Genomic DNA, 17,367 nt, shown 5'->3' with positions numbered 1-17,367 from the left:
CATAGCACTTATCATGAGCTGGCATGGTATTCCGTGTCTACTTGGTATTTATTGCCTGGGGTTCCCACTGGAATGCAAGCTCCAGGAGCGTAGGGTCTTCCTTTTGTTCATCACCTAATGCCAAGCATCCAGAAATGGACATGGAATATAGGAGGAATGTGATAACCAGTTGAATTAAAGAATGAAAGAATGAATTCATGCAGGTGCTCAAATGGCTTCATTGGAAATTTGTCTTTAAACATCGTTTGTTCTGCTTCTTTCTGTGTTGCTTTCATTCTTTGGACTGCCTCTTCCCTGTGGGGACAAGATGGCTCCCAGCAGAAAGAGAACTTCTTTTTCTCAATAGAACCAGCAAAAGGCTCACTGACCAGCTTAGGTCATATGGCCATCCCTCAGCCAGTGAGCACGGCCAGGGGCGTGCAGTTGGCCCAAGTGAACCACAGTGTCTGAGGGTGGGAGGATATAAGCTGGGCAGACCTCACAAGAACTTGGCTAAAATAATAAGAGCTTAATAATTGCTCTCAGGTGCACTTTATCAACTGATCCTCACAAAACCTTGTGAGGAAAGAACAGATATTATTCTCCCCATTTTACAGACGAGGAAATTGAGGCTTGGGTAGGGTATGCTTCTTTAAGCAGTTAGGAAACGGTGGAGCTCTGTCTTGACCTCAGGTCTTCTTGGGCTTCACCCAGAATTCTTTCTACTGCAACAGACCTGGTGGAATAGCTTTTCAGTGTGGAAGAAAATGGCATGTGGCTTGTCTTTGCAGAAGGGGCTGAAAAGTGGGAAAGGTAAGAGATTTGATAAAATCCTTGAAGGGTTTTTACTTCTCTGGCTGAGTGACTTTATTTCTCTCAGTGGAGCCAGCTGGTTGGAAATGGCTGGTAATCACTAAAAGGTTTTGCCTTAGTACACGGAAAGCAAGGACTCAAGATGGTATGAGGAGGGAGTGGCAATAACAGCAAATTTTCTGAGCCCAATGACCTGAATCTGGAAAAAAGAAATGGCGTCATATTTAGGCAATGAACAATCACCTCTGAACCATGTGGAAGCACAGAGGTTTCTCTTTCTGCCAGTTTTGCACACATGTATAGAACACCTATTTTAAGAGATGAGAGGAATCTCAGGGAGCATCTAGACCTATAATTCTCACCCACTGTTTTATGGCCCCGTGAGCCAAATTTTTAGCACTTCATGCTTGTTCCTCTCCCTCCACTCTTTGTTGGTAACATTGGCTGTGTTGCTTTTACTCTCTCATTCTGGGGTCAGCGGTAGAACATTTATAGGATTTTCCAGTTCACGGTGTAATTTTGTCTAGAAAACATTGAACTGGTGGTTTCACAGTTAAGAACTGGGCTGGAAAAAAGGAAGGTCACTTGTTAAGATTGTCTGGCAATAAACGGAGGGACTGAACCTTAAACCCAGACTTAAAACAAACAAACAAAACCCCCCTTCCAGTTGTTTTCAGTAAACCAGTGCTTCTCAAGAGTTTGACCTGGCTGGGTCATACTCTAGGGGTTCTGATTTAATTGCTCTGAGGTGTCTGGACTTTCACAATTTCCCTGAGGGATTCTGATGGACAGACAGGTTGAGAACCTGAGCACTATCCACTGCCACTCCATACGCTGAAGTGCAAGGCTGTTGCTTGTTGCAGGATAGGATAGAGGGTTTCGGGGTAGAAACAAGTTGGAGAGCATTTGAGAAGATTATAGGAAAAAAGAAGAGAGCTAAGATGTTATTTTTTTTTTAATAGCGTGTATCAGTACTTCATTCCTTTTTTTTTGAATTTTATTTTATTTGTTTTTTTATACAGCAGGTTCTTATTAGTTATCCATTTTATACATATTAGTGTATACATGTCAATCCCAATCTCCCAATTCATCCCACCACCACCACCACCACCCCCTCCACTTTCCCCCCTTGGTGTCCATACATTTGTTCTCTACATCTGTGTCTCAATTTCTGCCCTGCAAACCGGTTCATCTGTACCATTTTTCTAGGGTCCACATATATGCGTTAATATACGATATTTGTTTTTCTCTTTCTGACTTACTTCACTCTGTATGACAGTTTCTAGATTCATCCACGTCTCTACAAATGACCCTATTTTGTTCCTTTTTATGGCTGAGTAATATTCCATTGTATATATGTACGACATCTTCTTTATCCATTCGTCTGTTGATGGGCATTTAGGTTGCTTCCATGACCTGGCTATTGTAAATAGTGCTGCAATGAACATTGGGGTGCATGTGTCTTTTTAAATTATGGTTTTCTCTGGGTATATGCCCAGTAGTGGGATTCCTGGGTCATGTGGTAATTCTATTTTTAGTTTTTTAAGGAAACTCCATACTGTTCTCCATAGCGGCTGTATCCATTTACATTCCCACCAACAGTGCAAGAGGGTTCCCTTTTCTCCACACCCTCTCCAGCATTTGCTGTTTGTAGATTTTCTAATGATGCCCATTCTAACTGGTGTGAGGTGATACCTCATTGTAGTTTTGATTTGCATTTCTCTAATAATTAGTGATGTTGAGCAGCTTTTCACGTGCTTCTTGGCAGTCTGTATGTCTTCTTTGGAGAAATGTCTATTTAGGTCTTCTGCCCATTTTTGGATTGAGTTGTTCGTTTTTAATATTGAGCTGCATGAGCTGTTTATATATTTTGGAGATTAATCCTTTGTCCATTGATTTGTTTGCAAATATTTTCTCCCATTTTGAGGGCTGTCTTTCATCTTGTTTATGGTTTCCTTTGCTCTGCAAAAGCTTTTAAGTTTCATTAGGTCCCATTTGTTTATTTTTGTTTTTATTTCCATTACTCTAGGAGGTGGATCAAAAAAGATCTTGCTGTGATTTATGTCAAAGAGTGTTCTTCCTATGTTTCCCTCTAAGAGTTTTATAGTGTCCGGTCTTACATTTAGGTCTCTAATCCATTTTGAGTTTATTTTTGTGTATGGTGTTAGGGAGTGTTCTAATTTCATTCTTTTACATGTAGCTGTCCAGTTTTCCCAGCACCACTTATTGAAGAGACTGTCTTTTCTCCATTGTATATCCTTGCCTCCTTTGTCATAGATGAGTTGACCATAGGTGCGTGGGTTTATCTCTGGGCTTTCTATCCTGTTCCATTGATCTATATTTCTGTTTTTGTGCCAGTACCATATTGTCTTGATTACTGTAGCTTTGTAGTATAGTCTGAAGTCAGGGAGTCTGATTCCTGCAGCTCCGTTTTTTCCCTCAAGACTGCTTTGGCTATTCGGGGTCTTCTGTGTCTCTATACAGATTTTAAGATTTTTTGTTCTAGTTCTGTAAAAAATGCCATGGGTAATTTGAAAGGGATTGCATTGAATCTGTAGATTGCTTTGGGTAGTATAGTCATTTTCACAATATTGATTCTTCCAATCCAAGATCATGGTATTTCTCTCCATCTGTTTGTATCATCTTTAATTTCTTGCATCAGTGTCTTATAGTTTTCTGCATACAGGTCTTTTGTCTCCCTAGATAGGTTTATTCCTAGGTATTTTATTCTTTTTGTTGCAGTGGTAAATGGGAGTGTTTCCTTAATTTCTCTTTCAGATTTTTCATCATTAGTATATAGGAATGCAAGAGATTTCTGTGCATTAATTTTGTATCCTGCAATTTTACCAAATTCATTGATTAGCTCTAGTAGTTTTCTGGTGGCATCTTTAGGATTCTCTCTATATAGTATCATGTCATCTGCAAACAGTGACAGTTTTCCTTCTTCTTTTCCAATTTGTATTCCTTTTATTTCTGTTTCTTCTCTGATTGCCATTGCTAGGACTTCCAAAACTATGTTGAATAATAGTGGTGAGAGTGGACATCCTTGTCTTGTTCCTGATCTTAGAGGAAATGTTTTCAGTTTTTCACCACTGAGAATGATGTTTGCTGTTGGTTTGTCGTATATGGCCTTTATTATGTTGAGGAAAGTTCCCTCTATGCCTACTTTCTGGAGAGTTTTTGTCATAAATCGGTGTTGAATTTTGTCAAAAGCTTTTTCTGCATCTATTGAAATGATCATATGGTTTTTATTCTTCAATTTGTTAATATGATGTATCACATTGATTGATTTGCATATATTGAAGAATCCTTGCATCCCTGGGATAAATCCCACTTGATCATGGTGTATGATCCTTTTAACATGTTATTGGATTCCGTTTGCTAGTATTTTGTTGAGGATTTTTGCATCTATATTCATCAGTGATATTGGTCTGTAATTTTCTTTTTTTGTAGTATCTTTGTCTGGTTTTGGTATCAGGGTGATGGTGGCCTCATAGAATGAGTTTGGGAGTGTTCCTTCCTCTGCAATTTTTTGGAAGAGTTTGGGTGTTAGCTGTTCTCTAAATGTTTGATAGAATTCACCTATGAAGCCATCTGGTCCTGGACTTTTGTTTGTTGGAAGATTTTTAAGCACAGTTTCAATTTCATTACTTGTGATTGGTCTGTTCTTATTTTCTATTTCTTCCTGGTTCAGTCTTGGAAAGTTTTACCTTTCTAAGAATTTGTCCATTTCTTCCAGGTTGTCCACTTTATTGGCATAGAATTGCTTGTAGTAGTCTCTTAGGATGCTTTGTATTTCTGCGGTGTCTGTTGTAACTTCTCCTTTTTCATTTCTAATTTTATTGATTTGAGTCCTCTCCCTCTTTTTCTTGATGAGTCTGGCTAATGATTTATCAATTTTGTTTATCTTCTCAAAGAACCAGCTTTTAGTTTTATTCATCTTTGCTATTGTTTTTTTGTTTCTATTTCATTTATTTCTGCTCTGATATTTATGATTCCTTTCCTTCTGCTAACTTTGGGTTTTGTTTGTTCTTCTTTCTCTAGTTCCTTTAGGTGTAAGGTTAGATTGTTTATTTGAGATTTTTCTTGTTTCTTGAGGTAGGCTTGTATTGCTATAAACTTCCCTCTTAGAACTGCCTTTGCTGCATCCCATAGGTTTTGGATCGTCGTGTTTTCATTGTCATTTGTCTCTAGGTATTTTTTGATTTCCTCTTTGATTTCTTCAGTGATCTCTTGGTTATTTAGTAACGTATTGTTTCGCCTCCATGTGTTTGTGTTTTTTACGTTTTTTTCCCTGTAATTGATTTCTAATCTCATAGCGTTGTGGTCAGAAAAGATGCTTGATATGATTTCAATTTTCTTAAATTTACTGAGGCTTGATTTGTGACCCAAGATATGATCTATCCTGGAGAGTGTTCCGTGCGCACTTGAGAAGAAAGTGTAATCTGCTGTTTTTGGATGGAATGTCCTATCAATTAAATCTATCTGGTCTGTTGTGTCATTTAAAGCTTGTGTTTCCTTATTAATTTTCTGTTTGGATTATCTGTCCATTGGTGTAAGTGAGATGTTAAAGTCCCCGTCTATTATTGTGTTACTGTCGATTTCCTCTTTTATAGCTGTTAGCAGTTGCCTTATGTATTGAGGTGCTCCTATGTTGGGTGCATATATATTTATAATTGTTATATCTTCTTCTTGGATTGATCCCTGGATCATTATGTAGTGTCCTGTAACATTCTTTATTTTAAAGTCTAATTTATCTGATACGAGTATTGCTACTCCAGCATTCTTTTGATTTCCATTTGCATGGAATATCTTTTTCCATCCCCTCACTTTCAGTCTGTATGTGTCCCTAGGTCTGAAGTGGGTCTCCCGTAGACAACATATATATGGTTCTTGTTTTTTTATCCATTCAGCGAGCTTGTGTCTTTTGGTTGGAGCATTTAATGCATTCACGTTTAAGGTAATTATCGATATGTATGTTCGTATTACCATTTTCTTAATTGTTTTGGGTTTGTTTTTGTGGGTCCTTTTCTTCTCTTGTGTTTCCCACTTAGAGAAGTTCCTTTAGCATTTGTTGTAGGGCTGGTTTGGTGGTGCTGAATTCTCTTAGCTTCTGCTTGTCTGTAAAGCTTTTGATTTCTCCATCGAATCTGAATGAGATCCGTGCTGTGTAGAGTAATCTTGGTCGTAGGTTCTTCCCTTTCATCACTTTAAATATGTCATGCCACTCCCTTCTGGCTTGTAGAGTTTCTGCTGAGAAATCAGCTTTTTACCTTATGGGAGTTCCCTTGTATTTTATTTGTTGTTTTTCCCTTGCTGCTTTCAATAATTTATCTTTGTCTTTAATTTTTGCCCATTTGGTTACTATGTGTCTTGGCGTGTTTCTCCTTGGGTTTATCCTGTATGGGACCCTCTGTGCTTCCTGGACTTGGGTGGCTATTTCCTTTCCCATGTTAGGGAAGTTTTCAACTATAATCTCTTCAAATATTTTCTCAGGCCCTTTCTCTCTCTCTTCTCCTTCTGCGACCCCTATAATGTGAATGTTGTTGCGTTTAATGTTGTCCAAGAGGTCTCTTAGGCTGTCTTCATTTCTTTTCATTCTTTTTTCTTTATTCTGTTCTGCAGCAGTGAATTCCACCATTCTGTTTTCTGGGTCACTTATCTGTTCTTCTGCCTCAATTATTCTGCTATTGATTCCTTCTAGTGTATTTTTCATTTCAGTTGCTGTATTGTTCATCTCTGATGGTTTGTTCTTTAATTCTTCTAGGTCTTTGTTAAATATTTCTTGTGTCTTCTCAATCTTTGCCTCCATTCTTTTTCTGAGGTCCTGGATCATCTTCACTATCAATATTCTGAATTCTTTTTCTGGAAGGTTGCCTGTTTCCACTTCATTTAGTTGTTTTTCTGGGGTTTTATCTTGTTCCTTCATCTGGTACATAGCCCTCTGCCTTTTCATCTTGTCTATCTTTCTGTGAATGTCAAGAGCTAAGATCTTTATGGAAGCTGCCTGCGCTGATGGAGGAAGCTGATACTGGCTTCTCGATGCAGACTATCTTCGGGACTGGCGACAGTGTTACTGCGAGTCCATGGGTATTTCTGTGCAAATTAGAAAATCATGCAGAGGCCTCAGTCCTGCAGACACCCACCCAGGCTCACGAGAGGATGGTTGCCTTGGAAATTTTCAAAGGAAACCTTCTGCGTTAAGGATCCAGCTGTGCACCAGGCACAAGCCCCAGTTAGCAAAACAAGGACTGAGTCTTGCGCCCACTTGCCGCCTTGGATGGGTGCCTTGTGCAGTGAACAACCTGCCCAAGAACTGAGGCAGCCCGGGATGGGGAAGTCCAACTAGAAATTCCATTCAACTACAAGCTGATATCTAACGCTTTTTTGACTTGCCTTACTGTCAAATTCATCTGTTGTGGACAGGGAGAAACACATGGGGTCCTGCTATTCTAGTTCTTGAACTGATAAGGAGAAATTGTCTGGTAAAGAAGAAATGCCTAGAGTCTTTGGCAGGCTCCTATGGTAACTCAGGGTGGATGAAGCTGGGCATAATCAGACATATTCCCTAAATCTTAAGGTGGACCTGAGTAGAACTAAGGAAAAGATGGCCAATCCATAGCATGAGACTTAGAAAAGAAGATGGCTGAAGAGAATTGAAAGATTGTCAAAAGTATAACTCTTTTAAATATTCCTTTCATCTTACAAAAGCAATCCAAACTAATTGCAGAAATTGTAGAAAATAGAAATGAGCCCAAAGAAGACAAGCCATTTGAAAGCTTACTACTCAGAAATAACCACCAACAGTTTTTTGTTTATCCTATCAGTCTCTTTTCTATGCTTATAGATACATTCATATATACTGCAAAACAGGATCATTATGTATAGAATGTCTTGTAAGCTGCTTTTTAACTTAACAGTATTCCACATTTTCCATGTCATTCACTGTTCCCCTATCTTGTTATTTTATGGTTGCATGGTAACTCATTTAATGAATGTGTCATAATATATTTAATTAATTTCTATTTTGAAATGTACATTGTTTCCAATTTTTTACATTATAAATAGTATTTGATGAACATTCTTTGAGTTATACCTATTGCCATATTCCTGAATAAATGCTTAATGGGGAAATCAGGGTCAAATACATCTTGCCAAACAGCTCAACAGAAAGATTGTACCATTTTCCGCTCCCACCCGTGATGGATGAGAAGGTGGGTTTCCTAGAAACCCCTCCAATGTGAGTCAGAGCAATATGTCTGACTTAGCAGTTTGTTGGCTCTAAATGAGATGGAGTGGGATGTCCTTCCAGGGATAGAAGGGCAAAAATTGAGACTTTGAAAATGGGCAGTCCCAAAGAGCTGGTTCCAGGAGCGTGTTCTCACACTGCAAGCTTTCAGAATGATGTTCGTCTCTTCTGCACTGAACTTACTGGTCAGAGGAAGTGACTAAGCCCGCATTGCATTTCCTCCCATGGTCACAAGACCAGGGGCAGAGTTCATTCTAGGCAATGTCTTCATAGGTGTCCTCACCGCTTGGGCCTGGGTGCCCAGCACCGCCTGCGAGCGCAGTGGGAGGGACAGAGTGTGGGTGCAGACATGCTTCTCTAACGGAATAAGAAGACCCGAGAAGGACACGACAAGCTCCCTTTCTGAGAGTACTGGGAGGCATTCAACACATTGCCAATTGAGGAGGACGCAGGCTTCTTTTCTTAGACACTTCTTTTCTTATTTTTTGGTAATAAAGTTTAATTTTTCATCATAAAAGTAATGCACATTCTCTAAAGAAAATGTGGAAAATATGGGATATAAAGTGAAGGAGAAATCATGCACAGGCACATTACCGAAGTATGAATGTCAGTACATGTCTCTCCAGTCTTTCGCTGTGTGAATGTGCATGTGTGTGTGATTGTTCTTTTGGTATAGTTGTAATTGCACTGTCTCAATTATTTTTCCATCCTGCTTTTTTCACTTTAACATCATATGCATTTTCCATGTTATTACATGGTCTTGATAAACATTTTTTGATTATGTAATTCTCAGTTGTGTGAATGGGCCACCATTCATTGTTCAGTGTTAATAGTTAGACTATTATTTCTGTTTTACAGATGAGAAAGATAAGACCCCTAGGAGATACAAGATTTACCCAACATCGCAGGACCAGTAAGTGGTACCACCAACATTTCATCTGTTCATCTATTATTTAATTATTCATTCATTCAGCAAACATTTATAGAATACCTGCTGTCATATCATGTACTATAAAGCCTTTGGGAGGCAAAAACAATATTCCTGCTCATGTGATATTTATAAGTTAGTGGGCAGTACAACCTCATTGGAGCTTTGACAGAAGAGTTCCTTGGCTCTGTTAGCGCTCAGAGAGGGATACCTATCCAGCTTGGGGTCCAGGAATGCTTCCTTGGAGGAGGTAATGTTGAAGCTCACTCTTACAGGAAGGCTGAGAGTTTGGGAGCAGGGTAAGGGGGTGGCCACATAAACATCCCATCGTGAGAGGGAGCAGGATGTGCTCTGGGAACTGCAAATCATGGGCCACGGGATTTGTTGGGAGTGATGGGGTTGGTAGGTGGGAATCAGCTCATGATGAGCTTCTGTGGCCCGCCAAGAACGTTGGACCTTTTCCTGCAAGCAGTGGGGACCCTGGGTACAATGTAGGCAGGAGATTTGTACATCCTATTTGGATTTTAGAAGGAACCACTGATGTCACGGAGGAGAATGGACTGGGGAGCCTGGAGTGAAGGAAAGCAGCTGGAAGACTATTCAGATAAGAGATGTTGGGGCCCTCAATGAGGCAGGATAGCTGGGGTGGAGGGGAAGATATAGATTCAAGAAATAACTGGAAAGCAAGACAGAAAGCAGACCCAACTTTGTGAAGTCTGTGCAGAGGACAGGGCAATATGATGAGGTCATCGGGTTTGGGAATCCGTGAGGAGAGGAGACAACTGGCTCTGCCTTATCTGCCATGGATTTGTTTTGAGGTGCCTGTGGGACTGAGTGGGTAGTTGTGTGGAGAGAGGTGAGAGGTTTGGGTGGAATAAAGATTAGGAGCCATCAGGGCATATGTGATGGTCAAAGCCTGAAGGAGGATGAGAATCAAGCAGGAAGAGTACAGAGCAGTGGTTGGAGCCTATTGGCAATCCTGAACCCCTCTGTGGATCTTATGAAACCTGGAAACCCTCAATTCAGAAATCTATAAGCAGAGAAAAGTTCGAAGAGTTTAAATAACTTTCTTGGAGTTTGTAGGTATTCTGAAGCTCATCTGTGGTGTGGAGTGAGAAGTGAAGTCTAAGGCAGCATGCTGAAGGGCACCAGTATTTCAGGGGCAGGCGGTGGAAGAAAAACCTCCAAAAGAAACTGAGAAGGGCCTGCTTGGGTTAGGGGTTGGGGGGCAGAATGAAAAGAGTAAGAGAATGATGCTCTGGAAAGAGGGAAAGCAGTTTCATGAAGGAAAAGGTCACCTACAATGTCAGAGTTTAAAGTTAGGGTCAGCTCAGTGTCAAATGGAGCTGAAGCTCAGTGGATTGAACGCTAAGAGCAATGAAAAGACCCAAGGCTTCCAGCCCATAGGCCAGTGTTCTCCGTACACCCTACTTCTCTCCCATGACTCCTGTTCCGTATTTCAGGGGAGAGAGCATTCATCCATCACAAGGGGCACCTCTTAGCTTACAACATGGCCCTTTTTGAGCACAGTTGGTATATGAGACAAGGAAATTGCAAATCGCTTTGGGCTGAGGCTGCATGGCTGATTATTGCCCTCAGTCCTCTACCCCTGCATATATCTAGGTCCCTTGCTATGAAGCTTGGTAATTCCCCCCACAAAAGGGCAAGTATATTTCCCTGCCCCTTGACTTTCGGCTCAGCCACATGACTTGCTTCAGCTGGTTGGATATTAGCAGACCTGGTGTAAGATGGAGCTAGGAATGCCTTGTGTGGCTCATCTTGTCCTCATGAGCATGTGCCGTTGCCCTGAGAAAAACCCGGCCAGCCATCTCACTGCTCCTGGGAGGCAGGTGAGAGACAGGTGGAGCAGAGCTACCCCTAGGCCACCCCCTGACTCATGAGTGACAAAGACATGCTTGCTATTGTAGGCCTCTGAGATCTTGGGGGCCATCAATGAGTCCTACAGCACTCTTTCATAAAGGCCCCCATGCCTCACAGAAGCTTTCACCTGTCTTCCTTTCCTGGGTCCTCTCCCCAGTGTCCCTCTGCCTGACTCCCTGCTGGGACATTGTTCCTCTGTCACAGACTCAGCTCCCCTAGCTCCTGGTCATGATCTGGAGCAGGAGGGATTGAAGCAGCCGTAGCCCCACTTCCCGTCACCTGAGTCTACTCATTTCAGAGACAAGCCCAGTATGATTCAGCTCGCAGGTTCATATCTGAGGTTTCTTGTTTATTCCCAAGGCCCAGTCCCAGTCAGGCGCCCTTCTGTTCTACTTGGGATAAATTTAATAATTCATTCAACACATTTTTATTGAACTGCTACTATATGCCAGTCCATTAAAAGCAAAGTCTCCTCTTTTTTTCAAAGAAAATACTTGTTTGTTTTCATGTAAAACACCCAGTGCAATGCCTGATGTGTAGCTGGTGTTCCACTGATGGCAAGCACATTGCTATTCATTCACAAATGAATATATTTGTGCATAAATCTTGGTTTCCATTTTTAAAAAACTCCTTGTATTTTTAATTGCCAAAGTAATGCATGCCTGTCTTAACAAATTAAAATATCAAATTACATTTAAATTTTAAATTAATTGACAGGAGCTTGGGTTTTGTACCTCCCAGAAAAGTGTCTGGTGGGTAAAATGAGGCTCAGCTATGGCTCAGTCTTGTGTTATATGTTTAGCACCAGGCCTGGCACAGGGTAAACTCCCAATAAATGGTAATTGCTATTTTTTTTTAAATTTATTTTTATTTATTTATGGCTGTGTTGGGTCTTCGTTTCTGTGCGAGGGCTTTCTCTAGTTGTGGCAAGTGGGGGCCACTCTTCATCGCGGTGCGCGGGCCTTTCACTATCATGGCCTCTCTTTTTGTGGAGCACAGGCTCCAGACGCGCAGGCTCAGTAATTGCGGCTCACGGGCCCAGTTGCTCCGCGGAATGTGGGATCTTCCCAGACCAGGGCTCGAACCCGTGTCCCCTGCATTGGCAGGTGGATTCTCAACCACTGCGCCACCAGGGAAGCCTGTAATTGCTATTTTTTTAATTAATTTTTATTGGAGTATAGTTGATTTACAACATTGTGTTCGTTTCTCCTGTACAGTGAAGTGAATCAGTTATACATATACATATATCCATTCTTTTTTAGATTCTTTTCCCATATAGGTCATTACAGAGTATTGAGTAGAGTTCCCTGTGCTATACAGTAGGTTCTTATTAGTTATCTATTTTATATAGTTTAGTAGTGTGGTTATGTCAGGTAACTGCTATTATTATTACCGTCACCATCAACATCATCAACAAGCAGAGCCAGATGCTCAGTCTTTTCTTTCCTCTGCCAAGGCGATGCTGTTCAGGCCCTTCCAAGCCGGCCTTCCTGCTCCATCTTCCTGGCTCCACCCTTTGTACCACGTCTGTGACTGCAGATGTGGGTGTTGCCCACTTGCCAGCTTTCTCCCAGCAGCACCGGGTCATGGTCAGTGGGAGGCATCCCTCCAGGCTCCCTCAGCTCCCTTCACTTTGTGGCCTGCATTGCTCACTGCTCCCCAGAGATGGGGATTCCTCCCTCAACCCTCCTCTCCTCCTCCTTCTCCATCCTCTCATAACTGCAGTCAGGGTCCAGGTCCTTGCAATTCCCAATCCTCCTCTCCCTTGAGGAGTCTCAGGGGCCTGTTCTCTCCTTCTCACTGTGGCTGCCGCTCTCTGAGGTCAGGTTGGCAGAAGCTCCTGCCAGGAACAGGGAAACAGCCCCCTCACTGGTCTCCCTTCCTCCAGCCTCTACCCGCATTGCCTTATTAATTAATTAGAGCCTGAGAAATTAAAGTGTATCTCCGATCCTGTCTCTTGGTGCTCAAAGCCCTTCCATGGCTCCCTAGTGCATTACTGAATCACTCTCAGTGCCTTAGGGCTCATGAAGATCTAACCCTAAACTAATTATCCAGCCCCTTTCTCTTGCCTGCTCCTCACCAGGTGCATGGCCAACTGGACAGTTCCTTGAATACACCCTTCACTTTCCACCTTCTAGGTCCCGCTCATGCTCTCTCCTTTGCTGGAGATGTCTTTCCCTCCATCCCCACATGTCCACCCTACCGATTTTTGAGAGCTGCTCAAATGCCCCTTCTCCATGAACTCTTTTCTAATTTCTTCAACTAGAATTGATTTTGCTTTGCTCTGAGTGCCATGGCACCATCACTCCTCTGGACCAGGATTTCTCCACCTTGGCTCTGTTGAGATTTGGGGGCTGAATAATTCCTTGCTATGGGGGTTTCCTGCATATCGTACAATGTTTAACAGCATCCCTGGCTTTTATCAACTAGATGCCATTTCCACCTCCTAATCCAGTTGTGACAACCAAAAATGTCTCCAGACATTGGTCCAAATGTCTCCAGTTAAAGTCCACTGGGGGGGGGTGGGGGGTGATGGAGCAAATCGCCACCCCTCCCCCCTCCCCCCCCCCGCCCCCCAGTTGAGAACCACTGCTTTAGAACAATATTTATGCAACAAATCACCTGCCACACTCACTCGTGTCTTGCCTGGGACTATGCTACTTAATTATGTCAGGTCCTTTCAAGCCCCTGAGCATTGGCACATGCTGTTCCCTCTCCCAGGAATGCCCTTCCCCTCTCTCCTTCATCTGATGAGTTCCTCCTTAGCCTGCCAAGCCTGGATGACAGGCTGCCTCCTCTTGTGGCCCCTCCCATCCTGCCTCCTCGCTCGCCGGGCAGAACGGATGGCTCTGGTTCCTGAGTTCCACAGCACTTTGCACAGACTTTGATCATAGTCCTCACCAGACCACGTGCTGCGTTATAGAAAACTAGTTTAAGTATTTGTCTCCTGAAGTAGAACATGAGCTGTGACATGGCAGGGACCTCGGCTTGCCGAGGCCTCTGCAGCTGTGCCAGGGCAGGAGCTCACCAAGGACAAGGCTGGGGCACTGGAGTGGTTATGTGTGTCTAGGAAGAGCAGTGTCTGAGTTCAAGCCCCAAGTTAGGCATTTATAGTTGTGTGATTTGGGGTGATTTATTAAGCTTCTCTGGAGGCTTAATTTCACTCCCCGTAAAACCACCTTCAGGATAGCATCTATCTTACAGGGTTTTTCCAAGGATTTAACAAATTAATACATATAAAATGCTCTCCTGGTACCTGGCAGATAGTAAGTGCTCAGTAAATCTGCGTAATGAGTGAAGAATGAATGAATGAGGGTTGCACTGGGCAGTGCGAGGATGTGGATCCCATGGGCTGGTACACCCTCAGTAGCGCAGTAGCCTGGGTGCTGCTCCCGGACCCGAGCCTCTGTCCCGCCCCACCCCCCGTCCCCTTCCAGCAGTCCTCACCCTGTCCTCCCAGCCTGGGCAGCTTGGGCTCTGAGCACAGCCTGCTGGGGAGAGAGGGCTGTGGGCTCACTTCACGGTGAGGTAGCCAGCCTGGGCGGAACAAGGACAGACATTAAAAAATCTGTTTTCTCACTGGGCATAAGTAATTGGCAAAAAAGCTCTAAATCCATAGCTGTCAGGTGAAGTCATTTCCGAGAGAAAAAGGAGCAAAGGAGCGAGGCAGCCAGAGGGAGGGAGTGAAACGCAGAACAAGGGTCTGGAGAGGCCGGGACAGAAAACCTTCTCCTTCCCTCTCCCAGACCAGACCCTTCTCCTGCTATCAAACTTCCCTCATTTTTTTTTTTTTTTCTTTTCTGGAAAAAGAGATTTTTAAGGTGGTAAAAGCAACAAAAGCCAGCCCTGGAATTATTTAATGAGCCAGAATGAATTGCATTTGAAATAATTTAAATGGGATCTGGGAGCATTTAACTGCAGCTTGGGATCTTAACTAGAGTGGGAAAGGATCTTTGTGCTAATTGCTGGCAGTGATATTCCTACAGAGAGGGAGAGATAGCAACAAGCAATTAACAGACAAGGGGTAATTTCAGAGTCTGGGCTGCTCAGGCCGGGAGAGTGAGCACCTTGGTGTTGCTGCCTGGGGAGCCCAAGTCCCCCAGTAGGGGGCAGACACGGCCTGGGGCCCTGGGTGGGGAGGGAAGGGGGAGGGGGGATGTGGGGGGATAGGTAAGGGACCAGGTCGGGGCTTCCAGCAGTGGAAGCGGGTCCATCATCTTTCTGAGGGATGGATCTCCAGAAGGGGGATAAAGTGAAGCTTCCCTGCAGTCCCCTGCCCCACCTTCTGGAACACCAGCTTTGGGAAGGCAGTGGACTTTGCCAGCTTCCAGGTGAGGGAACAGAGACAGCCACATTTGGGTTCTTTCTGTTTCATCCCACATAACCTTCCCTAGAGGTCTCTCTGCTGGTTGCACCTTTAATCGCCAGTTTTGTTGTGGAGTGTACGATTCTGTTCATTAGCTTTGGGATTGACAAATGACCCTGGGAAGGTATTCTTAGCCCCATTCTACAGATAAGAAACTGAGGCTTTCGACTGTGACTTAGTTGAGGACACACAGTTGATGAGTGTCAAAGGGTGTGTCCTGAACCTTCATCAACTAGTAGTCATGGTTACAGTGTGCAGGCAGATGTGAATGTCATCGTCCCTGTCCTCCGGGATGAGTCTACAAGGCTCGCACTCTAGAATCACTAATAATTACGACAGATTGAAGATGCTAACTTCCATAGGAAAGATACAAACGAAAGCCAGAGGAGAGGGGGCTCACTTCTGAGTGGGTGACCAGCACAGGCATCACCTTGGAGTGTGGGTAGAATCTGGATATGTGGAGATGTAGAGGAGAGAGGCTGCCGTAGAGGGCATTACTTGAGCAAAGACAGGAAGGGGGAAAGTATGGGGCGTGTATGGGAGACATCAGACATTTCTATACATCTGGAGAGGAGGGTAGAGCTAGGGGAAGAGGCGGGGTCAGATAATGGAGAGTTTTGCATGCTGGGCTGATAAGTTGGAACCTCGCTTTGCATGCAGTGGGGATTTCTGGGTGGTTTTTGAGCTGGGGAGCAGCCGTGCGGGATTAATCTGGCAGTAGCGCGGGGGAAGGGCTCGGCGTGGAACCAGGTAGAGACCATCATAGTTGCCTACAGAAGAGGCAGTGAGAGTCTGAATTGGGACAGTGGTGTGGGATAGAGAGAAGAGGACCCCCTGCCCCATCCACTGCTCTGCCCTCAACACCACGCTGGCTGTCCTGGGTGTGCTCCGCGGTCCTCAGCAACAGTTCGACCACAGCCTGGGTTGGAAATACAGATCACGGATGACATGTGTGTAACACGTGGGGCACAAGGCTGTTGTAGCCGGGAGGTCATCTGGGCATCTGGACCGGTCCTTGCTTTTGACAGGTGACGACCAAAGCCACCCCAAACCATGGTCACTTACCCTGTTTGTAACTCCATAATCTCTCTTCCCCTCAGAAGTCTGCATTTAATCATTTTGACAGTCCAGAAAGCCTACGCTAGAGCTTCCTCCACTTTGAGCACAAGAATTTTCTAATTCCGAGTTGTTGGCAGAGGGAAAGCACTGCCCCCCAGGTGTGGTTTCGACTCATCCCTGGAACTGGGCAAACAAGACAGACCTGTGTGGAGCGGGTTTCCATTTAAGTGTGGGAACAGGGGGTTGGACTCATGATCTTTACGTCCCTTCCTGCCCCTGATTCTTAAATTCCCCTCATTGTGCTGCCTGTTCATTTTATTCTGTCCTCTGTGCCATCTCCTCCAGGAAGCCTTCCCTCACCACAGCCACCTCGTGCCTCTCTAAAGACCTGCTTCCTTGGAAAGTTGCCTATGATAGATTTGTGCCTGCTTTGAGGGCAGGGCCCATGTCTTGCACATATTCCCTGTAAGACCACCTGAGGCATGACGGAGAGAAATTTGTTATTAATACTTTGTTGTTATTTTGCTATTTTTAATAATGCTAATAATAATAACAGTTAAAGCTACCACTGCTCTGACCACGTGGTGAGCATCTCAATACATTATTTCTAATTCTCAAACAAACCTGCAAGGGAGGGATCATTACTGCCATTTTCCAATGAAGGAAGTGAGACTCAGAGAGGCCAAGTCACTTGACCTCTGTCCTACAGTTAGGACAGGGAGGCATCGGGATTTGCTCCCAGGCTGGCCAGCTCCAAAACGCTCTTTCTCTCTCTGTTTGGTGGAATGGAATGATCATAATCATGCTTCCAAATATCATCTCGTGGTTCCATAGCATAATAATAGCAAACCATATTGAGAGAGCTGAACTTGGGCTATTGTCCATCTGAAGGTCCACCCAAGGGTTTAGCCCACGAGGAGAGGTTTGCTTGTTGTCCTAAATCCTCTGACCATACAGCTTTCCACAGCTCTAGGTCACGAGGCAGAACGTTGGGGCTGGAAGCCCTACACTAGACTTTCCAACTCTGGGCAAAGAAGTCGCTGAGGAAATGTTATTGCTCTGCGGTCTTCCAGCCCATAGGTGGAGCTGTTG

At 43.8% G+C, this 17,367-nt stretch overlaps 1 protein-coding gene across 1 annotated transcript in view; it reads left to right on the top strand.

Moving 5' to 3' along the window:
* LOC309625794 (uncharacterized protein) overlaps positions 1–17,367 on the top strand; it is a 146,139-nt gene that overhangs the window by 105,745 nt on the left and 23,027 nt on the right. Inside the window, exon 5 of the mRNA XM_082385832.1 lies at positions 8,900–8,954. Within this exon, the coding sequence (XP_082241958.1) occupies positions 8,900–8,954 (55 nt within the window). The remainder of the gene's footprint in view (positions 1–8,899; positions 8,955–17,367) is intronic.

This window comes from Balaenoptera borealis (assembly GCF_965194805.1).
Source record: "Balaenoptera borealis genome assembly, chromosome: 3".
In the NCBI taxonomy this organism is placed as follows: domain Eukaryota; kingdom Metazoa; phylum Chordata; class Mammalia; order Artiodactyla; family Balaenopteridae; genus Balaenoptera; species Balaenoptera borealis.
This window is presented reverse-complemented; position numbering and strand designations above follow the sequence as displayed.